We start from the raw sequence: 27,617 nt of genomic DNA, 5'->3' as shown, positions 1-27,617 counted from the left end.
GGCACAGAGGGCACCAGAAAGTCTGAGAGGCCAGACCTCCGGGCCGGGCCGGTGCTCGTCCGGCGTCCGGGGAGGCGCGGCGCGATGTGCAGGGCGCAGGGGGAGGCCGTGGCCGGGCGGCGCCGGCGGCTGCCCGGGACCCTGCTGCTGCTGCTGGCCTACGTGGGCTACCTGCTGCTGGGCAGCGCGGCGTCCTGGGTGCTGGAGGGCCCCGCCGGCCACCAGTCGGCGCAGGAGCTGCTGCAGGACAAGCGGGAGCTGCTGGGCAATTACACGTGCCTGGAGGGGCCGGCCCTGGAGCGCCTCATCCAGGTAGGGGGCTGGGGACTCCCCGCGGGGAGACGGGGGCAGAGGGTCTGGCGATCCCCGCCCCAGCCATAGCCCCTGGGTGGGCACGTGGTCGCTGAGGAGTAGGGGGCAGCTGGGGGAGGTGTTGAGGGAGTGGTTCCCCTTCCCTGGGGGAGCTCCTGCAGGAGCAGCACCAACGCATGGGTGGCACACACCAGATACAGCCGCCACTCTTTGGCACTCTCTCTGCTTGAAAAAAGAAAAGGAGGACTTGGGGCACCTTAGAGACTAACAAATTGATTTGAGCATAAGCTTTCCTGAGCTACAGCTCACTTCATCGCTGCTTGAAGAGATCAGCGTGTCCATCCCTTGGCTGGCAGGCGCCTGGTTAGGATGCAGGCTCTTCCCTCAGATGCTTTCTTATCAATCGGCCTTTCTTGGAAAGCTGCTTCTGTGTCCTCTTTTCCATAGCCTCCTGCTGCCTGTTTGGCTTTGCTGAGCAATTAGCCCTTCAAGTAAGGGTAGTCATTTATTTTTGGTCAAGGTCCAAATGTCTTGCTCAGGGTCCAGACTCCAGTGAAACGTGTTTCACACCGCAATAACAATAATGATCATAAATAAATAAAAAGATTTCAGGGTCTGTTCGAAAGTGTTTGGCTGTCTGGATTTGGCCCATAGTCTGTCTATTGACTACTCCTGCCTTAAAGGCTGCAGGGCCTGGCAGGGGGCAGTTTTGTTTAGCCATGTACTTGACTCTGTGGGACTAAACGGATGTGAATCACACCTTCTGCTTCAATGTGTACCTTTCCCCACCTTCCATCTGCTTACCCATGTGTATGTCACACACCCCCACTCCTCACCTGGGAACTTGTCCCTACCTGTGTTACAGATAGCGCTGGATTCCTGTGATGGATGGTGTGTCCTTAGGGTGTACACCAATGGTGTACCCCCATTGATTTCAGTCGCGTTCCACAAGCTATCAGCTGGACCCTAGATCTGTAAATCTGCACATGAATTAGGCAGACCTCTCCAGTGCTAGTAATATCCTATGTATTCTCCAAATCATCAAGGCAACTGTATTCCATTTTATACCTGTACAGAGTCTGTCATATTTAAGTCATTTTATGTCTCTTAAAATGTAACCATTTCATCCCTCCTTTTCTTAGACTGGTGTGTCATTTTACTTAATTTTGCTCCCCCCCCCCATTTGCTTCTGACTGCTGAAAATATTGTTATTAATAAAGTAGATGTTTTGACATTTCCAGTGGCACTTTTAGGAGCAATCTTTGAATTGTGGGGCTGCCTCAATCTTTATTAACATTTATTTTCCCCAGTATGTTTAAATTTAGCCATTCTGTTACAGTAATTTTTCTGCAATTGTTTTTAACATGTCTATTCTCCAGGTATCTCTGGCTGTATTTTCTTTATTATGAAAATTCCTAAATATCTTTCTCCCCTCATTTATCCTGAGTAAACTGTCAGTCTTTAAGCCATCTGGCTTGGTAGAATAGAGACAGTGGTAGAATTTTTCATTATAACAGCCTGGGCAGTTTTCTAAGGGTTAATTGCAGGTTGTATTGCTTCATTTAGCAGTGAATCAGAATGCATTACAGCCTACATTATCTTATCAGTGATAATAGTTGTATAATAATTAATACGAAACTTCTTTGCAGAAAGTTTAATTGGCATCTTCCACCAGTATAATTTTTTTCCGGTTTTCTATTCATTATTTGAAAGAACAAGTGTCAAACAACCCAGTACAAAAAACATGCATGTAAATGGTGCTGAGGATATTTCCATGACAACTGTGCAATGCCCAAATAGGGCAAATGTATTCTTGCTGAAACCCCTAGGGGCCACACATGTACAAAAGAGATGGGCAAAACAGGGGCAGTTTTGGTTTTGCAGAACCTCCGCATCAGACAGGTATTGGTTTGGAAAACCCAAAATCCAGCCCAGGAGTGATTTGGATGCGAGGCCCACTTAATCTAATCATCTCTGGTTCAGGAGGGTGCGAGAGACTGGATAAGTGGTTCTTGTTTGGGCCCATCTCTGTTTCAGATAGGTGACTTGGGTTTTGCCAAACTAAATGCTCGTGGTGGTTTGGATGGTAGTGCTATCCTACCTGACCCCAGTGGGGCTTGGGTAAATCTTTGCATTTTTGTTTCATCTGTGCAAAAAAACCACCATCACAATTGAGCTTTGTTAAGAGTCTTAGCAGAGATTGTGAGGATTGACATGGAAAAGGTAGCTGATAGGGAGGGGACTTTTCAATCTTACTGATTAAGATATAACGATATCCAATGGCTGTAATTTGAAGTTAGATAAATTCAACCTTGAAATGAGATGCAATTTTGTAGCAGGAAGAAGCAGCAACACTGGAACAGCTCATCAGGGGAGGTGGTGGACTCACCATTGCTTGTAGTCTTTAAGGTGAGATCAGATGAATTTCTCCCAGAAGCTTACAGCCAAGGGCAGCAGAGAGATGTGGGGAGGTTGGGGTTGTTGGTCATGGTGGTCCCCTCTGGCCTAGGAGGCTGTGAATCTATGAATCCAACTGTTCATCCCTTTCTCCATGTGCCATGGAGAGAACAGGAAGCTCTACATTGCCCTTTCCATGCTCATAACACTTGCAGCTCTGCATTAAGACAATGCCCATAACCAAACTTCATGACCTGCAGGGGTCAGGGGTTGTGAAATTCCTTCCAGACCCCTATTCACAATTGGCCAGATGTATTCTTGACAGGGATACATGGGAGTTTCACCTTCCTCTGAGGCATCAGGGATTGGCCATTGCTGTACACAGGACACCAGGTGGACAAGTGTAGTGAGGTGATGCAGAGAATCTGCTTTCTCAGATACTTGTCTGGTGTCGAGTCTTGCTCACGTGATCAGGGTCAAACTATGCTCATGTTGCACAAATCACCAATCAGCCAATAGATAGAAACAACTTTGGTTGATGGATTCAGACAGATGAGAAAGGCTCTGTAATCAGGAGAGGATGTCTTAGGTGGCTAAGACTGGTGTTATATAAACTATTAGTTGCTTTCTGGTCCCCTTGATTGTTTTCATTCTGTTGAAAGTATATTCACCACCTTTTCCAATCTGGTCAGACTACTTTTCTCCCTTCTTTTGCACTACATTTCTCAGCACAAGACAAGCACTGGTGCAATAAAGCTGGGTTGTGTTTGTGGGTCTAATATATCAGAATCCTGGACCCCACCCTTTCCTCTCCCACAGTTGTCTATTTCTGATCTAAAGTTGTTCCATATGCACATCCAACTACCCACCACGCCAATCACACACACACGGATCAGACATACATTTTTAATGATTAAAGAGTGGGACAAATCATTATAGCTAAGAGGAAGGTTTCTGTAGAGAGCCATTCAAACCGAGGCCCCAGATCTAAGCATCCTGAACTTTGAAGAAGCCTAGTTTTCTTTCCAGCTTTGAGAACACCTGAAACAAACCTTCTTTCATTTATGGTGCATAACAAAATCTTTCCCTCAGCGGCTGTTCGCCCATGTAGGCTGGATGCGTTGCTCTGCCTGAGCTGAACTGGTTCTCCAGACTCTCTCACTCCCTTTGCTGTAATGTATGCCAGGATTGCGGATTCCGCTGCAGCTACAGTTGTTGAACTTCTTCAGAGTCCCTGGAATATGTAATATACTTAGACTTCTGTCAGGCGTTTGACTTGGTACCACACAATATTTTGATTAAAAAACTAGAATGATATAAAATGAATATGGTGCACATTAAATGGATTTAAAACTGGCTAACCGATAGGTCTCAAAATATAATTGTCATTGAGTGGGTGTGTTACTAGTGAGTTCCTGCAGTGATCAGTTCTTAGCCCTACACTATTTAACATATTTATCAATGACATAAGAACATAAGAATGGCCATACTGGGTCAGACCAAAGGTCTATCCAGACCAGTATCTGTCTACCGACAGTGGCCAATGTTAGGTGCCCCAGAGGGAGTGAACCTAACTGGTAATGATTTTGTGATCTCTCTCCTGCCATCCATCTCCACCCTCAGACAAACAGAGGCTAGGGACACCATTCCTTACCCATCCTGGCTAATAGTCATTAATGGACTTAACCTCCATGAATTTATCCAGTTCTCTTTTAAAACCTGTTATAGTCCTAGCCTTCACAACTTCCTCAGGCAAGGAGTTCCACAGGTTGACTGTGCGCTGAGTGAAGAACTTCCTTTTATTTTAAACCTGCTGACCTGGAAGAAAACATAAAATCACTGATGAATTTTGCAGATGACACAAAAATTGTGGAGTGGTAAATAGTGAAAAGGCACGTCACTAATACAGGCTGATCTGGATCGTTTGGTAAACTGGGTGCAAGCAAACAATATGCATTTTAATGTGGCTCAGTGTAAATGTCTACACCTAGGAACAAAGAATGTAGGCCATACTTAGAGGATGGAGAACTCTGTCCTGGGAAGAAGTGACTCTGAAAAAGATTTGGGGCTTGTCGTGGATAATCCGCTGAATGTGAGCTCCCATTGTGACACCGAGGTCAAAAGAATTAAGGTGATCTTTGGGTGCATAAACAGGGGAATCTTAAGTAGGAGCAGAGAGATTATTTTACCTCTGTATTTAGCACTGGTGTGACCACTGCTGGAATACTGTGTCCAGTTCTAGTGTCCACAGTACAAGAAGGATGTTGATAAATTGGAGAGGTTCAGAGAAGAACCGCAAGAATGATTAAACAATTAGAAACCGTTCAGTGATAGACTGAAGGTGCTCAATCTATTTAGCTTAACAAAAAGGTTAAAGGGTGACTTGATTGCAGTCTATAAGTACCTACCTAGGGAACAAATATTTAATAATGGGCTCTTCAGTCTAGTAGGGAAAGATATAACGTGATCTAATGGCTGGAAGTTGAAGCTAGACAAGTTAAGACTGGAAATAAGTTGTACATTTTTAACACTCAGAGTAATTAACCATTGGACCAATTTACCAAGGGTTGTGTTGGCACTGGCAATTTTTAAAATCAAAATGGATGTTTTTCTGAAAGATAGGATCTAGGAATTATTTTGGGGAAGTTCTATGGCCTATGCTATAGAGGAGATCAGATTAGATGATCACAATGGTCCTTTCTGGCCTTGGAATCTATGAATCGGAATCCCAGCCATGGGGCCTGCAGCTTTCTTGTTTGGAGCCTTGCTCCAATGTAAATGTATGATTTCCTAGTGGGGTCACTAGGATGATTCCCTTTTCTCCCCCTCCCCCATCTCTTTGCTCCTCCACCCCTCTCATGTCATACAATGTATCCCTAATACCTTACTGCAGCTGTTTCCTGTATTTATTGGATTGGCCTGTCTAGACCCCAGCATTGCTGCAGCACCATGTTATTTGAAGCATGTTAATTGTACAAACCATGATAAAGAAGGAGAAAATCAAAGAAGACATAAATAAAATAAATACATCTTGCCTTGTTCCTTGAATCTCACCAGACTGGAGCACTGTGGATCTATGAAAGGGAGTTTGGAAAAGGCAGTCGTAGACTCAGTAGCTGGTGCAAGCACCACCTCTGCCCATTCCTCCAATGCTTCCTTCTTAGTAACAAGCATCCCTTTCTTCTCTGGGCTGAGCTACAGCCAATTCACTTTCATCCAGATCCCTATCTGATCTGCCACTGGGAGAGTAATGAAGCTGTTCATTAAAAAGCTCATTAGTAGTGAGAATTATTTATACATTAATGAGAATGCAGCCTAGTGCACCTGGAATTCTGCTCTGGGGGCCTCCTGTATACCTTTAAGAGAAATATGGTGAAGTAAAAATGTGTGGGAAATCTACCTATAAAGTCCCTCAGGGAGGACAAGCAATTGCCTAGCACAGCCTTGTGGGACCTTTCTGAAAAGAAGGAGCAGACTCATTGTGGGCTACTTCTTCTTGCCCATAAGATCCTACGTATGAGTTAGGTTGTACCTTGTGGTCAGTGGTATTAAAAGCTGCTGATTACTCTAACTGAGTAAGCATGGAAACCGCTTATGCTGACGTCTAACTACAAGATCGGCCACCACAGATGATATTGCAGCCTTGGTTCTGGACTCAGATCTGAATCCAACTATGGGGATTAAATGAATTAGTGTAACAAGCAAGGGTTGGCTCATCACTACTTTCACAAGAACTTGTCCAACAAAAGACAGGTCAGAGGCAGGATGGGAATTAATGTCCCAAGATGGTTTATTGAGCAAGGGCCTTGTTTAGGTGTGGCTTCCGCAAACACCCTGGAAAAAGGCATTAATCCATGTCAAAATCTGGCCTACCATCTCTATATTGTCTTTAAGCAGCTGTGAAGGACATCAGTCCCTCTCACTGGTGGCTGGTGGCAACTCTGCATCCCACTTTCAGAAAGTAAAACTGGAAGAAAACTTATCTCCCTTCCTGTTTTCATACTGACGCCACAAAAGTGATCAGCTCTGATCCGACCCGACTGATCTGTTCTGAAAAATAAACAAATGCTGTTCCTTACAGCAGGGCTTATTCAGCTCTATTCAGGCACAGGAACTCTGGGGTTACTCCCACCTATCAGACCTAGGAACAGTTCCACTGGCCAGAGCAGATGGCCCTGGAGTCAGGGGACTGCACGGTTTTCCAGGCTGTGTAAGCTCTGTCTGCAGTAGCAGCACAAACTGCCTTGGTAGAAGGTGAAAATGTTGTTTGTTGCAGCTGGGCCTGGCTCTACCCCGGCCTGGTGCAGAGAGGAGGTCTGGTGGGGGCAGCAATGAGAGCGAGCCCACCCCACGCTGATCCCAGGCAGTGTGGCTCTGCTCCTGTCCCGCTGGGCTGGGAACAGGGGTCAGACTGTGAGCCCAGGCAGTGGTGGCTCTGTTCTGGTCTACAGTGGTGGCCTGGGCCTAGTTCACTGCTCTGGCCCATTGGCTCTCACTGCTAGGAGGAGGACTGAGGAGACCACGACAGCATCCCGTGGTGTGTGTCATGCTTCACCTGTGGAACTAGCCATGCGCACAGGAGTGGCAGCTGGGAAGTTGGTGAGCTGATAGGTAGATAGATAGACCCCAGAATGCCCCTCCCACCCCACACATACCCCAGCAACCCTCCACTAGCCCCTGCTTATCCTGACAGCCCCCCTACCATGCATCCCAGCAGCCCTGATTGACGTCCCACTCACCGGCCCCAGCACCTCCGTCACAGTGGCCATAGCCCCCCAATATCCTCAACTCACCTCCACCATCCTGGCCCCCAATCCTACCATCCCAGCCCCCAATCCCACTGGCTCCCAACATCCTCCACTCACCCCTAACCACTCAGTCCACAGCCCCGCAAAACTCCCCACTCACCCCTAGCCCCTCGTCCACCTCCTGACTCAGCGCTCCCCTCCCCTCCCAGGCTAGGGCAGCTCCTCCTGATCTCAGCTGCGCAGCTCTGCTCACTCTCATCTCCCGCCCTGCACTCACATGGCCCCTCACCACTCCGGTTAGGCACGGCCACTCCTCTGTCATGAGAGAGGGGCAGCTGGGCCAAACTTGATTGAGTAGCATTGTGACCTGCTGCATGGGGTTGCAGCACTGCTTAGATTTGTTTTTTGTTTTTTTTTCTGGTGGATGGTCCCGCCCCTGAGACAGAGACTCTGTGCAAGTACACCAAGGTCTGGTCAAAAGCCCTTGTGTAGAAACAGTTCTACTGGCATATCAATGCTTTTTTGTTCAGGGAACTGGTTTAAACTATACCTGCCAAATCACTTTTTTCCCCCCCAGTATGACCAGCGCCACTAGGAGGGTTTGCTGCCATAGGTACATCCATATAGCCACACTGGCAAACATTTTCTAGTGTAGACTAGGCCTAATGTATGCTATTCCAGGTGTGGGAAAGAAGCTACTAGGAAAGTCAGTTAATCAGGTCTTGGTTTCTTCAGTGGTACTAATTTGAGGCAGCAGCTGTTTCCTACTCAATTTCTAATCCATCCCACATTTTCTCTGCTTTAGTCAGAATTCAAATACAGGGCCTCCTCCAGCCAAGAACTGGAGCTGTGTGCCAATAAATAACAGTGGGGTGACCTATAGAGCTTTTTTTGTTTTGAAGCTATTTAACCTTTGTCTTCCTAATCTGAGAAGAGCGTGAACCTTATCAATGTCGTCTGATTGTTCCTGTTATCCTGTAAGAACTGTGCAATTGTACATATTAATCTTAAGAATTTCCAGTATATAACAGAGAGAAACTCATTTAAAGTTTAATTAATCCCTTATCAGAGGTCCTCTGCCTTTGAAATGCCTCTCTCCCACACTGATAATTGGGGAAAGAATGGGAGTTTCTGAGACCAGGTAAACAGTCACCATAGTCTCGGTTTCCTGGAGAAGGTGAAGGTGTGAAAGCCAACTTCTTGCCTTAAACTCTATGAATTTATGAAACTGGGAGATCATTATACGTACTCTCCTTTGTATCGCATTTTGAGGTCTACAGATGAAGAGCCCTAGATGACAACTAAGTAATTCTGTCTTCGGGAGCGAACTTAAGGGCTCAGAGAGAGGGAAAACAGAATCCAAGATGGCCTGTAAAGACTCTTTGTAGCTCTCAGCAATAGGAAGTTGTAGTGAAGCTGAAAACTGATGATTGAGCCGCACACAAATGACAAGAGAGCCTAAGGGGTGAGCGGAGGGAGCTGTAGAATTGGCTGTTGCTGTGTGCTCAGAAATGATAACCTAGGCTGAAGTTAGCACTAAGAAATACATAGGCTACGTCTACACTGCTCACCACTGGTGGCAGTGTGTAGGGTATGTGTAGCCACACACTGCCATGAAAAGCAAGCTGCATCCTATACTGCGCTATATATATATATATATATATATATATATATATATATATATACACTGCATCCTATATACTGCGCTATACATGTCAGTGACAGGCTCCTACAGGGGGAAGGCAGCAGGGAGAGCAATGTCCCCTGTTGCCCCCTCCACCAGAGTCTTTCCCCATTGCCTCTCCGCATCCACCGCCAAAGCCTTTCCCTGCTGCCAGAGTCTTTCCCTGCAGCGGGATGCTGCTGGAGCCTTTTGCTGTCCCCAGAACCTTTCCCCACAGCTGTAGTCTTTCCCTGGGATGGGGAAAGGCTCTGACAGCAGGGAAGCAGCAGGACACTATGCTGCTAAAAATAGCAGTGCAGATGGGGGAGGCACTGCTTGGGCCTGTAGAGAGCCATGTAGGGCACATACCCCCAGGGTTCTGACATGTCTTTACTCTCCTTGCCTAAGCCGTGCCTCACTGTCTACACTCCTATTTCTACCCATGCTGTGGAGCATGTAGTGCATGTACTCTACACACCGCAATAGGATTTGTGCAGTGTAGATGTGCCGAAAGAGAGATGAAGACAAGAGGAGCAATCAGGGTTGGAACCTAGAAGACCTTGATAGCTGAAGGAGTATGTGTGTGTGTGGCAGGGGTTGTACAGCAACCACCAGAAAGGAAAGAAGAGAGCACTGGAGACACCAGCTTCTTACTTGGAAATCTCATGGAGAAATTGTGCTCCATAGTCCAGGTCTACACTAGGGCTTTGTCTACGCTAAGGGTTTGCCAGCATAGCTACATCCGCAAACCCCCGAAATGGAGATGCAGCTTCTACTGGAGGGGAGGGATAGCTCAGTGGTTTGAGCATTGGCTTGCTAAACCCAGGGTTGTGAGTTTAATCCTTGAGGGGGCCATTTAGGGATTTGGGGCAAAAATTGGGGATTGGTCCTGCTTTGAGCAGGGGGTTGGACTAGATGATCTCCTGAGGTCCCTTCCAACCCTGATATTCTGTGATTCTACAGAACTCTTTTGCTGGCACAGCTTTGATCAGTTCCCCAAACAAAATCAGCTCTGTTAGCAAAAGGACTTTTTTGCCGGTATAGCTGTGTCTACACTAGGGGCTTTTGCTAGCACAGCTATGTTGTCAGGGATCATACTCATCACATCCCTGACCAGCATAGCTTGGCTGGCAAAAGTTTGTAGTATAGGCCTGGGCTCAGTCTCAAAGGCTGAATGAAGACCAAGTCATTAATCCTCTGTGGAAGGGCAGTCTAGGGATATTTCTACACTGAAGGCTTATCCCGGGCTGCCTCCAAGTTTTTAGTCCAATGGACCTCAGCCTTCCTCACACAAAACCCTTATGCTCAGATTTATATATGCTTTGAAGCCAGGTTTGCTTGCCCTGCTGCAGGTATAGGTTATAGTCCAGGTTTCACTTTAAGGTGGGCTCTGACCTTTCCACTTTGCAGTGAGGATGTATCTAACGCCTGGGTAGTGGAACTTGGCTTTTGACAGTCCTCCAGTGTCATCCCATGGTTCCCCAGACCTGTATTTTACGGATCTTCTACCAACTCATTTCCCACTTGCCTCCGGTGCACCAGACGCTACCTGGTTTATATCCACTGGTCAGTGTTTAACTCTTCATTCCATGCAGCCTGCTCTGTTTCTGCAATATGCAGCTGACCTCAGCCAGACAACCCTATAAGATGCCATCCCAGTATATACTTGCTGGACAGAGGACCCACCAGGTTTCTGGTTAACCTCTGGTATGAGTGCAGCATATGGCTGCCCAGTGTTGGAAGTGCATTAAAATCCTAAAGAGTGCCTACCTGCAATACAAAGGTACTGGAAACTTTGTCTGCTACAAGGATTTGGATCAGGTGTTCGCCCTCACCTGGTGTACAGAGCCCCCAGTTGTGCACGACAGGCTTTTGAGCGGGGCTGGTATGATTTTTATACTGGAGGCAGAGAGGACCGGGATAACACCGGAGAAGGCCTCAGTGGCAGAGGAGGTGGAAGAGCAGAAACAGAGCACGGTGCTGGACCAGCTCCAGAGTAGGCCACACAGATGTGAGATGTCTTGGGACTATATTCCGAAGACCTGTTTGGGGACTGTCCCAAGGAACAGCCTGGAGAGGAAGTGGCATTAGACCGGGAGCCGGAGCCACAGTTGGGTAAGTGGCCGCCGCCTTACAATCTTTGTTGTTATTATGGGGGAAATTGCACCCTGAATGGGAGGGATTTCTGGGTGATGGCCAATAAAATTATTGCTATGAAGGATATTATGTGCTAGAGGCTGGCCTTAACTTCAGCTGAGGGCAAAAGCCATGCCATTGTCCTGGCCCCCTTCCTCCACCCTAAGCCCCCAACCACCACGTGTGATCCAAGATGGAGTCAAGTTAGGGGGGAAACAATTAAACATGCAACTAGTGAGTCATTCTTACTAAATTTACGCTGATTATTTAAAATATATATCAAAAGATGGGATTACACGTTTAGTAAGCAGAAGTGCATATGTCAGCATATACAGTTTAGTAATTCTGTCACACAAGTAGCGTATTGTAGAATTATAGCGATACCAGCATTGTAAGCATTGGCCCAGACATCCTGGATTATAAATCCCAGTGGCTGTATTAAGTTGAAAAAGTTCCTTGGTGCAGCAGTACTTGGCCTTCCGGTGCTCCCATTTGTAGCACACTTTCCAGGCCAGAGTCAGGGGAACAGTTCTGCTGTTAGCAGGCCTCTGCATCCTGATTCACCATCCTTCTAATGTTCACCTGAATTTCCCCCCGCTCCTGGCTGGTGATGCTTGAGAATTTTTCATACAGGATAAACTCAAGACGATCAGTGAGATTCCCGGGTAGGACAAACTTCCAACATCTCTCTTGGTAGCTTATAAGGCCTCTTCACTTCTTTTCGTTCAGCGGATGATGTAAAATTTTCTTTGCGGAGATAGAGAGAATTCCTCCATTGGCCTGGAGAAATTGCTCTCTCTCCTATTCAGGGAACTCCAGCTGATTAACATCCTCTAAGGATTCCTTGGCCTGGAATAATGTTAAAAGCAATAGTAATAGCAGGTCCCTAGTCACGTCCCACAGACATACATCCCAGATCCAAAAAAAATCCTATTCTTTTTAATGCATTAAATCTGGAATTCTTACCATAGTGTTTATGTGGGCTGGTAACCTGGCTTGCAGGAGCTTCTGAACTGGCTGAGGTGTAGCGGTGAAATAAAGTCATTCCAAGTAGATAAAAGTATCAAACTGTTGTCTTGCCATGACACAGAACATAAACGGGGGAATTCTCCTCTTCCTTTCCATGCACAAAAAGTATCCTCATTCCTTTCCTTGGCAGGACCTTCCACCTCTGCTGAACTGAGGCAGCCACCCAAGCTTGGGGAGAGGACCCTGAACCAGCTTGGGAAAAGGAAAAGGCTCTGGGGTGACCCACTACATGAATGGTCTGGATATACTTGTTCCTGCCAGGTGTAGGGGGCTGGACTCTTGAGGTCCCTTCAGCCTTTCATTTCTATGATTCTATGAAATGCATCATGACTTTGGACATGGGTCACACACCAGGCCAATCGGAGAGGGAAAGAGGAGCAGGATATGGAAAGGAAGAGGCAGGAAGCAGAGGAGGAGGAGAGAATGTTCGCATACTACCTCTGGCATGACTGGAGGATGATTTAGCACGTCCGAGCACAGCGGAAGGAGATGTTTGAGCAGCTGCTCACCCTGGTGGCTACTAGCCTGCAGCACCCAGTTCCTGCACCAGCTCCAGCACCAGCACCAACATGGGCAGACCCTCCTCCATGCTACCACATCCTGTAGCCAGTACAGCCATTGGGCAATTCAAGAGTTGGATAGATTATGAACCACTCCATGACCTGGTAGACGCAGATGTTCCCTGTTCACTATATGCCTGTACAATTGGGGAAAAGGAGAACAGATACACCTCTGACACCCAGTTCCGCTACTAGTGAGACTGCAGTGCTTGCACTTCATTTAATGGCACAGGTTTGCATACTCTTGCACTGTTTTTATTTTCACTGTTGTTTGTTTCCAGGTAGCTGGGATGCCTGAATTGCTTTTCAAATCAGTATTTATTTTAATACTTTTTCTTTTGGTTGTACAGTACTTTGGTATGTGAGTGCTTGGGAAAGAAGAAAGAGACAGGAAGTTGTATCCAAAGGTATTAATAAAGTACCCAACAGCCTTATAATCACAGAAAACCAATAGCAAACAAACGGATGTGTACCACAGCAGTACACAATATCCCATTCCCCCATGCCTGTCACCCTGTGGTGCTAGAGTGTGGGCACAGAAGGTAACCCTTATTTCCCTTGCTCACCTGCACCCAGTCCCACATGCACTTTGTGGCTGCCTGTACCAGGCCTGCAAACTAGCAGTGGCTTGAGCTCACTCTTGGCCAAGATTTTCACCCTTATCCTCGCAGGCATGGGTCAGGGCACAGCATGTCTCGATCATACGGGTGGCATTGGCCACACTGGCATCCAGACAGTTCTGTATGCAGAGCCATCTTGCCTCCCACTGGTCACATTCACAGTCTACCACTATCCCACAATCACTATGTGTGTAATTAAATGTTCTGCTGAGTGCTCAAATATCAGGGCAGTAGATGGTCAGTGGGGTCTCCTAAAATAACAGTAGGCACAGACACCCTTGTTGTTAACCATGTTATTTAGTGGGAATAAAGTCCCTACTTGTCTAAGTGGGTAAAAGCCAGATCTCCTCAGCGCTCTGGCATCATGCGCCTTGCGAGTGAATCCCACACGTGTTCATGAACTTGCTTTTGCAGTCGGCCCACCCCAGCACAACACTTGAGTGGTAGCTTTTGCAGTTGACATCTTCATGTGCTCCTTGTGGAGAGCAAACTATGGGCACATGAGTGCCATTGATGGTGCAGTGCAGCGTGTGAACCCCATTCTTTCAACTTCAGCTGCTGTTTCAGATGTCTAAGCAGTGTCCATCACTCGTGGGGAAACTACAGCAAAAACTGCCTCAGAAACCGCCTCAGAAACCTCGTCACCAACAGTTGACTTGTCAACCCCAAACGAGGGAGTTGCCAACTTGTTGCAGTTTGGGGTAGCCAGCATCTAGATGGCTATAGCAGTCTTGTTCTGGACTCCCTCAGCTGTGTGTCCCGGCACTGTAGGATCAGGGCAAGCACCTCACACAATGCTATGAAGGTGGCCTTCCTCATGCAGGAGTTTTGCAGCTTCTGATGGTCCCCCCAGAACTGCATGATGATGTGATCCCACCATTCTGTTCTAGTTGTCCTACACCAGAAGTGCTGGTCTGCATATGGGAAATACCCTGCAACTGCTGCAGCATGTGTCTCTGCTCTGCTATGTCAGCATCCAGCATGTTTCAGCTTCAAGATCCACTACCGCTTTCCAAAGGTCAGAAACGGCTGCGGAAATGCCCTCCACCATCTCCCATACCCTCTACTTTTATCCTGCTGAGATAACAATTCAGCACCAACAGGAACAGCTCATCCACCTGTGCTGGACCCCTGGTGTGGCACCGGCTGGAGGACACGGAAGTGAAAAATGTGCAGAGCTGGAAGTGCCTCCACTAAATGTGTCGGCAGGCTAAGAACACTTCCACATGGGGGACTGGGAAGGATAGAGAAATTCTGCTATAACACACTTCATCAAAACAATTTCTTAAGAGATTCAAATTAAGGAGCTCTGGGATACTTCCCCATCCGCCCCCCTCAAAATCCCTGCACCAAACCCAGGTAACTACAGTGCCAGTGTGGATACAGCTACACACAGGTATGGATTGTATGTGGCTCTGCAATATGGACACTCACAGGTGGCTTGGGAAGCTCAGGTATGCTTGCCTGGGCACCTGGATCCAGGTACCCTCTGCAGTGTAGAGGTACTCTAAGAAGTGTGACAAGCTGAAAGTCAGACTGGAGCAGTGGAGGTGGCTGTGCTGGGACAGGAGGCCAGAATGCTGCTTTGTTTGGAAGCTTAAGCAGTAAGAGACAACGGGCTGTGCTCATTAGTGTTGATTGGGAAGAGAAATGGGGGCTATACCCTCCAAGTATTCTTTAAGTGAGCGAGCGCTAAGGAACACTACCACCCCTCCATGAGCTGCCAGTGGGCTGGAGTTAAAGGAGGTGATGCTGTGGACCGTGATGTGTGGAAGGAGGCACAAGATCGGGCAGTGACTGGTATCAGGAAATAAAGATTTGAAATACAGCTGGCTTTGATGAACCAACTGCATGGAGCGCCACTGCTGCCAAGGGCACCAGTTCCCTTTGCAAATTTCTGGCTGCAAGGCTGAGCGAAATGGATGCAGGTCCTTCCCAGGGTCACGCACCTCACAGGGCATAGCTTGTGCTGCTGGGCAATGTGATGTTTGTGAGGCCAGGAAGGCAACGGGACAGAAAGCTGCTTTTAGATAAAGCAATTTGACTGTGAAAGCCACGCCTGCACCTTCCTCATCTGAGAGAACCGGATTGGGACATCATGCTAGGTTTCATAAGAGTATGTAAAAGTGGGGTTTGCATCACAGATGGTGCCACGCAGAAACAGATGAGGCTAGATGATGAGGAGAAAGCCAACTTCTAAATAAAGTTACATTTTGATACGTCAGGGTACGGAAATCCAAAAGATCCCCTGGATGAATTTTACCATAATCACTAAAAGAAAAGGAGTACTTGTGGCACCTTAGAGACTAACAAATATATTTGAGCACAAGCTTTTGTGAGCTACAGCTCACTTCATTGGATGCATTCCGCTGTAGCTCACGAAAGTTTGTGCTCAAATAAATTTGTTAGTCTCTAAGATGCCACAAGTACTCCTTTTCTTTTTGCGAATACAGACTAACACGGCTGCTACTCTGAAACCATAATCACTGTGCACTTCTACAGAGCTGTCAGTCTGAGGAGCTTAGAGCAACTTACAAACATTAACGTTTCCCTAGGAGCTAGGGAAAGATTCTTATCCCGTTGCTACTAGTGGGGAACATGAGGCACAGAGAAGTGAAAAGACTTCCCTGGGGTCACACAGCAAGTCGCTCAGGAGAGACGGGAGCAGAATCTATATCTGACTTTGTCTTTTGGTTTAACCACTAAGATTCTGCTTTCTCCTTGTACTTCCTCTTTTGATTGATATTGTCCTTTGACTTACACATGTGACCTTTCCAAGCTTTCAAAATATCACGTCCAAGCACAGCAATTTCGTGACTGAGTGTCTTTATTTCATGCAGTTTAGTTGTAGCTGTGTCTGTGCCCAGGATATGAGAGAGAAAAGGTGGGTGAGGTAATATCTTTTATTGGGCCAACGTCTGTCGGTGAGAGAGACAAGCTTTCAAAGAAGAAGAGCTCTGTGTGGCTCAAAAGCTTGTCTCTATCATCAACGGAAGTTGGTTCAATAAAAGATATTACCTCACCCACCTTGTCTCCGTATTTATTTCAAGTGTTCTACAAGTAACTCACCCTCAAGCGTTTGATGGTATTGACTGGGCCTGACTGATGTCAACCATTTGAGTTCTTGGACCAGCCTTTGACTCTGAATAACTGGAGGCAGAACACTCATATCTATTAGTTGATCTTAAACGTGTCAGGTCTTGACAAAGCTATCTGATAAATGCCTGTTCTAAGTGAGGGCAACAGGAATCCTTAGCCAAAGCTCTGGGCTTTTTTCCTTAAATCTGTAGAATATCTGTTTATGTGGATATTGGGTAAGGTTATTTCTAATTTCTGTTCTCCTTGTCCCTATGTTTTATATGCAGATACCAATAAATCAATCTTATTAAATAAATATTGTCTTATTACAATGAACTCTGGCTGCATCTGGATAGAAAACTTCCTATATCCTGATCTCTATCCTACAAGAATCCTACACGTTGGCTACAAAGTAAACATACCACTTTCGCCTGTAGTTTTAAGGGCAGTCACAAACTCCTGCCATTTGAATAACCAAATATTCTAGCAGAAATGTTTTGGATTTTCAGGTCTACCCAATGAATGGGACAGCAGGTTGGGACCAGTACAACGGGGCATACCGGAGTGGCATGTTGTCGTAAATATAAAGGGATGGGTAAATACCTTTAAAATCCCTCCTGGCCAGAGGAAAAATCCTTTCACCTGTAAAGGGTTAAGAAGCTAGGATAACTTCACTGGCACCTGACCACAATGACCAATGAGGAGACAAGAGACTTTCAAAGCTGGATGGAGGGAGAAACAAAGGATCTGTCTGTGTGATGCTTTTGCTGGGGACAGAACAGGAATGGAGTCTTAGAACTTTGTAAGTAATCTAGCTAGAGATGCGTTAGATTATGATTTCTTTAAATGGCTGAGAAATTAGACTGTGCTGAATAGAATGAATATCCTTGTCTTTGTGTCTTTCTTGTAACTTAAGGTTTTGCCTAGAGGGATTCTCTGTGTTTTGAATCTAATTACCCTGTAAGGTATTTACCATCCTGATTTTACAGAGGTGATTCTTTTTACCTTTTCTTGTATTAAAATTCTTCTTGTAAGAAATTGAATGCTTTTTTCATTGTTCTTAAGATCCAAGGGTTTGGGTCTGTGGTTACCTATGCAAATTGGTGAGGATTTTTATCAAGCCTTCCCCATGCAGGGGGGTGCAAGGTTTTGAGGAGGATTTTTGGGGGGAAAGATGTTTCCAAACAATGCTTTCTCAAAAATAAACCCAGACGTTTGGTTTGGAAGTCCAAGAGCAAAGGGTAAAATAGTTTGTACCTTGGGGAAATTTTAACCTAAGCTGGTAAAAGTAAGCTTAGGAGGTTTTCATGCAGGTCCCCACATCTGTACCCTAGAGTTCAGAGTGGGGAAGGAACCTTGACACATGTCATCTGGATGCTTCTGATAACAAGACACAACAGGGAAGTGGCTAACCCTGGGCCCTATGCTTAATGGTGCTGAGCACCTCATGCAAGGGGGCTGGGTGCCCTAAACTCCCAAAAGGCAGGAACACTTGGCACCTTGCATGAGCAGGCCCAATGCTTACTTTTAAGTGGTGGATTTGGGTTAGAAACTCCCCTGCCCCAGAGATGAATGGAGAAAAGTCACGCTTCAGTGGTGATATTTTAGACAGTGTGTTTGCAGAATGGAAGGGCAACAGTATATTTTTGTCCTTTCTGATGTGCTGCTTATTCTCGTCATATCCTGTCTGGGCTGTTTATTTCCTCTCCCTAAGTGAAGCACTTTCCATTTATTAGTGTTGAATTTCCCTTTGTTGCTTGCAGCCGTCTCTGCTCTCATCTCTTCAGGGCTCTTTGCAGAGTGGTTCTGTCCCCCTGAGTGTTTACTTCTTTCAGAGCTTGGTGTCATGTGCAATTTTGACTACAGCTGAACTTACACCAAAGTGAGGCTTAACACGGAACAGGAAGTAGGTGTGTAGCATGCAGAGAAGTTGTAATATGTTTTCTTTTTAGTTTTAGCTGAGCAAAAAAAGCCTCCGGACACCTTAAGAGTCCTGGGCTGGGCTGATACTAGGACTCGGGGTTGTGAGGCATCTCACCACCACCTGCCCTTAGCATGAAGCAATTTTGCCTGATACCTGCTGTAGCTCAGCTCCCTGAAACCAGCAGCCTCAGGGCACTGACAAGCACCTACCTGCAGATCCCCGCAGACCTCGCCCTCTCTGTGCAGGCTAGTGACAGACAAATGGCAACCCCTGAGCCCCTCTGCCAGCCTCCCCCTCAGTGGCATCTGGCCCCTGGCATAGCCACTTACAGAAATGACCAGGTAAGTTCTCCCAGAGGACAACACACACACAAGCTTACTTGAGTCAGCTCTCAGCTCCCTTTTAACAACACAGTGCCGTCACTTATTTATAGTGAAAGCAAAAAGGTTTATTAACAAAGGTTATGATTTCAGGAGACAGTGAGCAAGGATAGTAAGAACAACTGGTTACATGTGAAACCGTCCTTTGTGTTCCCTCAGTGATGGATGAAGTGGAGTCCTCTTGCCTTCCTCTTGTTATCCAATAAACCTTTGAACTACACCCCTTTGCAGTGCACCCCTAGAGATAACGCTTCTCCCCCCTTGCTTGTTCTCCGGTGTGCTGACTCCCAGGTTGATTTTGCATCCTCATTGATTTGGAATGCAGCTGTGGCTCCCATTGTGTATGGCTTACAATGCTTAATTCATGTGTCCGTTAGCTAGCTGGACAAACACTTCCAGTCTGAGAGAGAACCTGTCTCTGATGGTGACTCAGACCTTGATACACTTGCAGCATATAACACATAACTTTTAAACTATCATCTGTGCATGATCTTAATGACCAGTGTGTCACCGGCTTTCATTTGATATCTCACACAACATTCTTTATAGATAAATACTATAGTAGCCATGTGTTGGGCGTAGTGAGTTTGTCAGACCATTGCCAATAATGCTTCTTAGCCACACCTTCCTTAACCGCAGTTCAAGAGGCCGTACATCAGGCATAACAGGGCATATTAAAGATTAGAGCCTAGATCCCTTGCAGCCTGATAAATCCCAACGTTGATGCAGAGAAAGTTAATCCTTTCCCACTGTGCCCTGTCTTCTCTTTTTCTTCACATAAAGCCAGAGCCTACCAACCTTACACATATTGAATAGTAACTTATTCTGTGAGCTGTCCATTGAAATTAATGGGACTACTCACAAAGTAAAGACTAATCTACACTTAAAATATGGGTTGACATAGCTGTGGCACTCAGGGTTGTGCAAAATGCTAACCTAACCCCTGGTGTAGATGCAGCTAGGTGGATGGAAGAATGCTTCTGTTGGCCTAGCTACTACTGCTCAGGGAGGCAGAGTTCCTACAGTGACAGAAAAAACCCTTCCATCGCTGTAGATGCAGCCTACACTACAGGGTTACAGCAGCATAGTTTTGGCACCATAGCTATGCCTCTTTATTGCCCATAGTGTAAACGTAGCTAAGGTACTACTCAATATGCGAGGGCAATGTGGCCCTCAGATTGCAAGCTCTTTGGGACAGGCCCAGGGACTGTCTCCTGCATCTTGTACAGCACAGAGCACGTTGTCAGGGCTTAACAGGTGATAAATGTGACTCACCTGCCTTGAACGAGCTTGAGTGTTGGGTAAACAGAAGACATGCCTCTGAACATGCTGCTTGTAAGCCATATTTGTGCTTTGGAAATGCAGCTGCATTGATTTGGGAGCTGCTCTTTGTCTACAGTGTCAGAGCTAGTGTGTTCTCTAAGCTATTACTGCTACCACTGGTGTAAGCATACAGGGCTCATGTGTTGTCCAAATACAGTGGTAAAAATACTTGAACCCTGCACTGTTGCTGGTCTAACCAACACAGTGCTAAATGTGGGTGGGGCGGGAGTGACCCCGCTACACTAGGGCTCCAAGTGCTGCTCACGCCAGAGGAACTGAACCAGCAGGAGCAACAGTGGGGAATTTTTCAAAACTGTTCCTCTTGTAGGTAGGGTCTTAGTGTAAACAAGACCATGGGGGCTAACATGGATGCTTAATGCTGTCTTCTCAGAGGGGGAGGGGCAATCTTTCCTCACACAGGGTTTCACCTTTCAAAGAATCTCTTCTCTGTGGTTTTTGTGGGATGGCGGCCCTCTAAAAAGGTGAAAAATTTCCAATCAAATTCCTTACCTTCCATACAAGCAACACAGGAGAGTATTTGCATTCCTGCAGTTTTCAGCACTGAATTTACTGTTCGCCACCTGTTCTGCTTGTTTTCTTTTTTCCTATTGCTCTCTCCTTGGACAGACAATGGTCACATGCGGGTCATTTGCAATTTTATTTTCTCCCTAATGTCACTTTTGGGTGCTCGTTCAATGGCATGCTGAGCCATCTTTATTTGTCCGGGGGGAGGAGAGAAAAAGGAATCCTTTTGTCATTTGAAAAAGGATTCAGAAACATTTCTGTTGGTCTTAGGGAGGAAGACCTCATGGTTAAGGCACTGCATTGGGACTCAGGAGACCGGGTTATATGTCACAGCCCTGCTGCAGATTTCCTTAGTGGCCTTGGACAAGTCATATCCCATCTCTGTGCCTCAGTTTCCTCATCTGTAAAATGGGATACTAATACTTCCTTACCTCCCACTCCTTAAATCTGTTGGTAGGTTCTTGGATCCTACAGTGCTGGTGGTCCCTGAAGTACCTCAATGGATTATTAGTTTAAAAGAGTTTATCTTTACAAAACCCAGATTTGGGGGCAAATTCAAGCTGAAAGTGACTCTCCTTATTGTGAAGGATGAGAGCATTATCACTAGCACAGTGCCTGAGCAAGGCAGGGGCTTGTATTATTAGATATCTGCTCAGCTTTGCTCAGAGGCGATGGGTTCAGTGTGCTCTTGATTCAACTTTGCATTGCTGGATAATTCATCTCCCAGGGATGCCAGGAGGATTAGTTAAGGTTGTAAAGTGGTTTATGTATGTCCTAAGGATAGTGCTATTTTAAGATCAATTTTTCCACATCAGTAACTTTATTGGTATGACAAAGGGCATGCAGGTGTTGGCACAGTTAACTCATCAAGGGCCCAACTTGATGTAATTCTACTGACTTCAGCGTATTTACTCCAGATTTACATTGTTGTAAGTGAGCACGGAATCAGGCCCCAAGTCTCTGTGCATGTGACCAGTTTAACAACAGTGATGGGGCAGGGTCTGTACATCTGGCGCATTGCTCGGTTTCTGATGTGACTGCCCTGGATTATTAGACTGGTCCTGCTATGTGGTATGTCTCCTTCTCGCAGTTATACAGAGCTTTCTTATACTGTATGCATTCCTCCCAAGTGTGGGGAAGGGATCTGGTATGTGTCATCCACATGTAAAGGCTTACTTATTGCTTCATGGATCCTGCAATATGCAGACCCCTTTCAGGAGCTTTTGCTTTGGGGTTACATGGATTAACCCTTGTTAGATTCTTGTCTGGGAACCTCCTATCTTCCTGTCTCTTCCCCACTCACCCATACAGTCTAAGTAACTTGTGACTGATTTATGGAATGCCGCTGTCCCTAAAATCCTTCCCCAGGCCCTTTGTTCTGTAGGTTCCCTTGGCTTGCAGTCAGCATAGTTTCTGTTAGGCCTGGTCTACACTATAAACTTAGGTGACTCAGGGGTGTGAAAAACCCACCTCTCTGCCATGCCATAGCTATGCTGACCTAACCCCGCTGTAAATGCAGCTAGGTCAATGCATAACCGTGTCTGTTGACCTAGCTACCATCACTCAGTGTGGTGGAGTTCCTACAGTAACAGGAAAATCACTTCCAACATTGTAGTCTGCATCTACTGCATGGGATTACAATAGCATAGCTACCGCGCTGTAGCACCCATACATGTAGGCATGGCTAAAGTACTAGTCAATATACCAGGAGAACCCAGTCCTTAGATTGCAAGCTCTTTGGGACGGGGACAGTCTCCTCCAGTTTTTACAGCACAGAGAGAGCCTGTTGTCAGGGTTTACCAGATGATAAACAGGTGATGATCTTAGCCTCCCTGACTTCTCAGCCCATGGATCTCCTAACCTCACGCTGATGACATCTCCTAAGAGAGAAACAGCAGGAGGAGTGGGGGTTATAATTTAAATTATCATTACACAGTACTGCAAAGGCCAATTACACAAAGAACAGCTCAAGTTACCTCCTCATGGGCTAATGGTCTCACCTATATTTACTGCCATCTCTTTGCAGGGAATCATCAAGGCCTATAAGAGCGGCCTCACCCTCCAGAGAAACTCTACCAGTCTGGGGAGATGGGATTTTGTTGGCTCTTTCTTCTTCTCCGTCTCTGCGATAACCACCATCGGTAGGAGATCTCTGCTGCTTGTTGTGGGTAACCTGGGTGGAACATGGATGGAATGGGAATGACTAATCACAGGAACACACCTTGCTCCCTCCTTCCGAGACACTGGCTTTCCCAGCTACCGGAATTCAAATAGAAGCAAACTGCATGCAGATTCCAAGCCCATTTGTCTCTCGTGAGCTTCTGCCTGACTCCCAAGCTGAGCTTTGTGGAGGGCCTGCTGATCTGCGTAGCAGTCAAGGACCCACCTGGTTTGGTATTGGTGAAGTGAGTTTGATCTCTAAGCCCCATACTTCAGAGTATCTGGGCTGTGGGTGGAGTGAATGTGGGACTAATGAGGAAATGGGGGAAAATGAGGGACTAGGGTAGCAGGGAATCAGGGAGAGATTTTTTTGGAGCTGGATTTTAACGAATCACTTTGGAGCTGGTGTGTAAAAATTACCGTGACTTCCTCTGCATTCCATTGATTATTTATTTATATTGTGTTAGTGCCCAAAAGCTCCACTGAGGTCTGGGGCCCCTTTGTGCTGGGTGCCGTACAAATACTTAGTAAGAGATAGTCTTTATCCTGAAGAATTTACAGCCTAATTAAGGCAAGCTGCAACAAATGGATGCTCCACAGAAATGAAGGGAATGGAAGGAAGAGAATGGTAACAGTGAAAAGCACCTGGGGTTACATGGATTCGCTCATATATATAAAATTATTAAATGCCCGTGGCCCCCTATCTAGCCATTGTCTAGCCAGTAGCTCTGAAATCTTGTCCTTCGTGTATGTGCCAATATATTAATATCTCTGATATGGGATTTAGAGCATCAGTCACTGAATGTCAAAGGAATTGACTAGGGATCATTCTAGACTTCCAGCTTTTCAGCCCTCTTTGAGTCATTTTTCAGATCCAAATCTATCTAAACGTCATGCAGATGGGGAATTGTTTTTACTGCTCTGCTTAGTACTGAAAATGCATTGATGTCAGAAATGCTGACCCTGGAAATCAGGAATTATAGCAATAGTAATATAATAGTTAGCTTTTCTACAAGCTGAGAAAAAGAAGAGACACCCACATGACTTTACTGGCTTCTTCCTGGACACTCTGGTTTTCTTTTCATGTGCTTTGAATCTGAGAAAGCTGAGAACCGCTGCATGCACTTGTGTCTGAATAAACCACAGTATGGCGGTGTAGCCTCATTCTAGAATCCAGATGGAAGATTCTACAGGTGCTCAGTCATCCCAATGGAGCAGAGAAGTTTGGACACTCTAGGTGCTCTGAGCTCTGACTTAAAACCAAACTACTTGCCCAGAGCACATTTACCTACTCCCATTGTTCATTATACATCCTTTCCAAGCCAACTGGAGTGACTCTGTTTCCCCAAAGTCATTTTAGCCACATTGTGCTTAGCTACACTCCAGGCAAAACTAACTTGTCTTTTAAAAATGATTTCCTAGCAAGGTCTTTTTTTGTAGTGTCAACAGGGTTTTAGACTCTAGTGCTTTTAAGGCATATGCCCTGGCTTTGCTGAGGGGTACAACCATGCTAGCTGGAATGTTTTTATAATGGCAGTCCCATCGGTAGACTCGGACTTCAGAGTGCTTTTTTGTTTTTTTTCACAACGAAGCCAGTGGCAGTGCACACGCTACTGCATGTGTGTGTCTGTCTGTCTGTGTCTTTTCCCTACCCCACACACATTCCTCAAGGCTTAGAGTGGTCTGGTGGTTTGGGTGGTACCTGAGGACTTGGGAGGTCTAGGTTCTTCAAGCTCTTGCTCCCTCAGCTCACCATCTGTAAAATGGAGACGACAGCACTTCACCAGCTCACCAGGGCTTGTGAGAGTAAATACATTAAAGATTGTGAGGTGCTCAGATGTTATGACGATGGGGGGCATATTAGTACCTTAGGTAGATAGACCACGTCAGTGTAGTTCTTCTACTTACAAAACATGGATGGACCACTGTTAAATAGAAACCAAAGCAGTTGGGAGGTAAGCTTGGTATATGCAAACAATTTAAAAAAAAAAAAACAACTTTTAACATTTGTTTTAACCTGACTGACCAAAACCAGTTAGTTTAAACTGGCTCCTCTTAGGAGGCTAATGCCTTGTAACATTACATTCTGTTTGAAGCACAGAAATACCAGTCAAGAGACAGTCTAAAAATCCAAATAGGCTGCCCATTCTCTTTTAGGAATGAGAGTAGAATGATAGAAGAGATGTCCCGTCTACAGCCTGGCTGGGGAATGTGGCCTGATGGTGTGGAGGAGCCCCAGGATGAATTTGGGGTTTCCTGCTGGTCATTTTTAATCACGGGGAAGGTTTTATAATTTTATTTTGGGGGGAGGGGCTTTTTTTTAATGTCCTAATTCTGCTGTATTTTAAGCAGGTACCTTTTGGGCTTAGTAATGCAGAATTTTGGACTGAGCAATGTCAGAATGTTTCTCCTTTTATTAAAGGTACATTTGCATGGGGCCAATATTATGATAATTGGGGGGCACAGAACTACCAGCATAGCTATGATTGCAGGAAAGTAAGGCAGGTTGTGAATTAGAGTTCAGTAAGTTCCATGTCAGCAAGGCTTATGGGACTCTGGCTAAGTGGCTGTTTAATTGCAGTGTAGACGTTTGGACTCAGGCTCGAGCCCAGACTCTAGGACCCTGTGAGGTAGGAGGGTCCCAGAGCTCGGGCTGCACCATGAGCCCAAACATCTACACTGCAATTAAAGAACCCTTAGCCAGAGCCTTGCAAGCCTCAGTCACCTGGCATGGGCCAGCTGCAAGTGTCTAATACTTAGTCCTGCCTTGAGTGCAGGTACTTAGTCCTGCCTAGATGACTTCTCGAGGTCAGTTCTATGATTCTATGATTTCTACAATTTCTAATTGCAGTGTAGGTACCCATAGATTCCAAGGCCAGAAGGGACCATTGTGATCATCTAGTCTGACCTCCTGTATAGCACAGGCCATAGAACTGCGCCAAAATAATTCCTAGATCCAATCTTTTAGAAAAACATCCAGTCTTGATTTAAAATATTGCCAGTGATGGAGCATCCACCACAACCCTTGGTAAATTGGTCCGATGGCTAATTACTTTCCGTGTTAAAAATTTATACCTTATTTCCAGCCTGAATATGTCTAGTTTCAACTTCCAGCCATTGGATCATGATACACCTCTCTCTGCTTGACTAAAGAACCCATTATTAAATATTTTCTCCATGCCAACTGTAATCAAGTCACCCCTCACCCTTTTCTTTATTAAGCTAAATTGATCAAGCTCTTTGAATCTGTCTCCATAAGGCATGTTTTTTAATCCTTTAATCATTCTGTGGCTCTTCTCTGAACCCTTTCCAATTTATCAACATCCTTGTTGAATTGTGGGCACCAGAAGTGAACACATTATTCCAGCAGGGGTCATACCAATGCCCCATATCAGTGCCCAATACACTGTAAATTAACCTCCCTATTCCTACTTGAGATTCCCCTGTTTATTCATCCCAGGATCTCATGAGCTCTTCTGGCCACAGCATCATACTGGCACCTCATATTCAGCTGATTATTCACCATTCCCAAAACTTTTTCAGCATCATTGCTCCCCAAGAAAGAGTCCTCCATCCTGTTAGTATGGCCTGCATTCTTTGTTCTCAGATGTATACATTTACATTTAGCCATATTACAATTCATATTGTTTGCTTGCACTCAGTTTCCCAAGCAATACGGATTGCTCCATAACACTGACCGGTCTTCTTTGTTATTTACCCTTCCCCAAATTTTTGTGCCATCTGCAAATTTTATCAGTGATGATTTTATGTTTTCATGATTCCCCATTTCCTCTTACATTTTGAGACCTATCAGTCAAAATTTCATGAGTTTTAAGTCAATCTTGTGATTGTTGAATGCTTGGGAATGGCAAGACAGTGAAAGTTACTCACACGAGTAGGGATTTGCAGGATCAAGTGCTTGACATTTAATTCTGTGAATCCTGTTGGTACTGTACATTTTATTCTAGTAATGCCCACTAGATGGCAGTATAGTGTCTAAGGGAAAAATAAAGGTGGCTGGTCATAGAGCCCCTATGTTTGAGAGCCCTTTCCATGTTTCAGAGTAGCAGCCGTGTTAGTCTGTATCTGCAAAAAAGAAAAGGAGGACTTGTGGCACCTTAGAGACTAACAAATTTATTTGCGCATAAGCTTTCGTGAGCTACAGCTCACTTCCGATGAAGTGAGCTGTAGCTCACGGAAGCTTATGCGCAAATAAATTTTAGTCTCTAAGGTGTCACAAGTACTCCTTTTCTTTCCATGTTTATGCAAGACATCAGAGACATCTGGAGACATCAGAAGATGTTACTAGGAAGGAAGCATGGTCCCAGACCTCAGGGCATAGCTAAGAATGAGACTGACTCTTCAAAGCATGTAAAGAGACAAGGTCCTTTCTCAAAGAACTTGCAGTCAAGCTCAGAGAAATGTGATATACAGGGTGATGGTTCTGATGCAGGACCATGCTGGGACACAGTCATGGGAGATCAGTTCAGAGGGGTTTAGGAGTGGTTTGGAAGACAAGAGAGAGGTTGTCCCCAGCATAAGCGGCAGTATGAAAGAAATCATAGGTACAGAGTGAGAGGAGAATTTACCCCTCACATTCACATTCAGGCTGTTGCTTAAAGCCTCCTGCTTCTTCCTCCACAGCTTCTTCACATTCTACCCTTGCTGCTCACACCCTTGTCCTTGCCTTGATTGTCTCCCATCTTGTGATCTTTCTGGCCTTCCCATCAGCTCCCTGGCTTCCCTCCAGTCTGCAAAATGC

At 45.8% G+C, this 27,617-nt stretch overlaps 1 protein-coding gene across 2 annotated transcripts in view; it reads left to right on the top strand.

Moving 5' to 3' along the window:
- Window positions 1–52: 52 nt before the first annotated feature.
- Window positions 53–27,617, top strand: part of KCNK17 (potassium two pore domain channel subfamily K member 17) — a 40,659-nt gene continuing 13,094 nt past the window's right edge. The window contains exons 1-2 of one of the 2 annotated variants that reach the window (XM_043511612.1): window positions 53–312; window positions 22,722–22,836. In XM_043511612.1, coding sequence (XP_043367547.1) covers window positions 85–312; window positions 22,722–22,836 — 343 coding nt within the window. In that variant the 5' untranslated portion in view covers window positions 53–84. Of the gene's footprint in view, window positions 313–18,529; window positions 18,809–22,721; window positions 22,837–27,617 lie in introns of those variants that run through there. The other variant, XM_043511613.1, reaches the window with a different exon arrangement.

The sequence above is a fragment of the Dermochelys coriacea genome, chromosome 3 (genome assembly GCF_009764565.3).
Source record: "Dermochelys coriacea isolate rDerCor1 chromosome 3, rDerCor1.pri.v4, whole genome shotgun sequence".
NCBI lineage: Eukaryota > Metazoa > Chordata > Testudines > Dermochelyidae > Dermochelys > Dermochelys coriacea.
The sequence above is the reverse complement of the archived record's forward strand: the minus strand, read 5'-3'. Positions and strand labels throughout refer to the sequence as shown.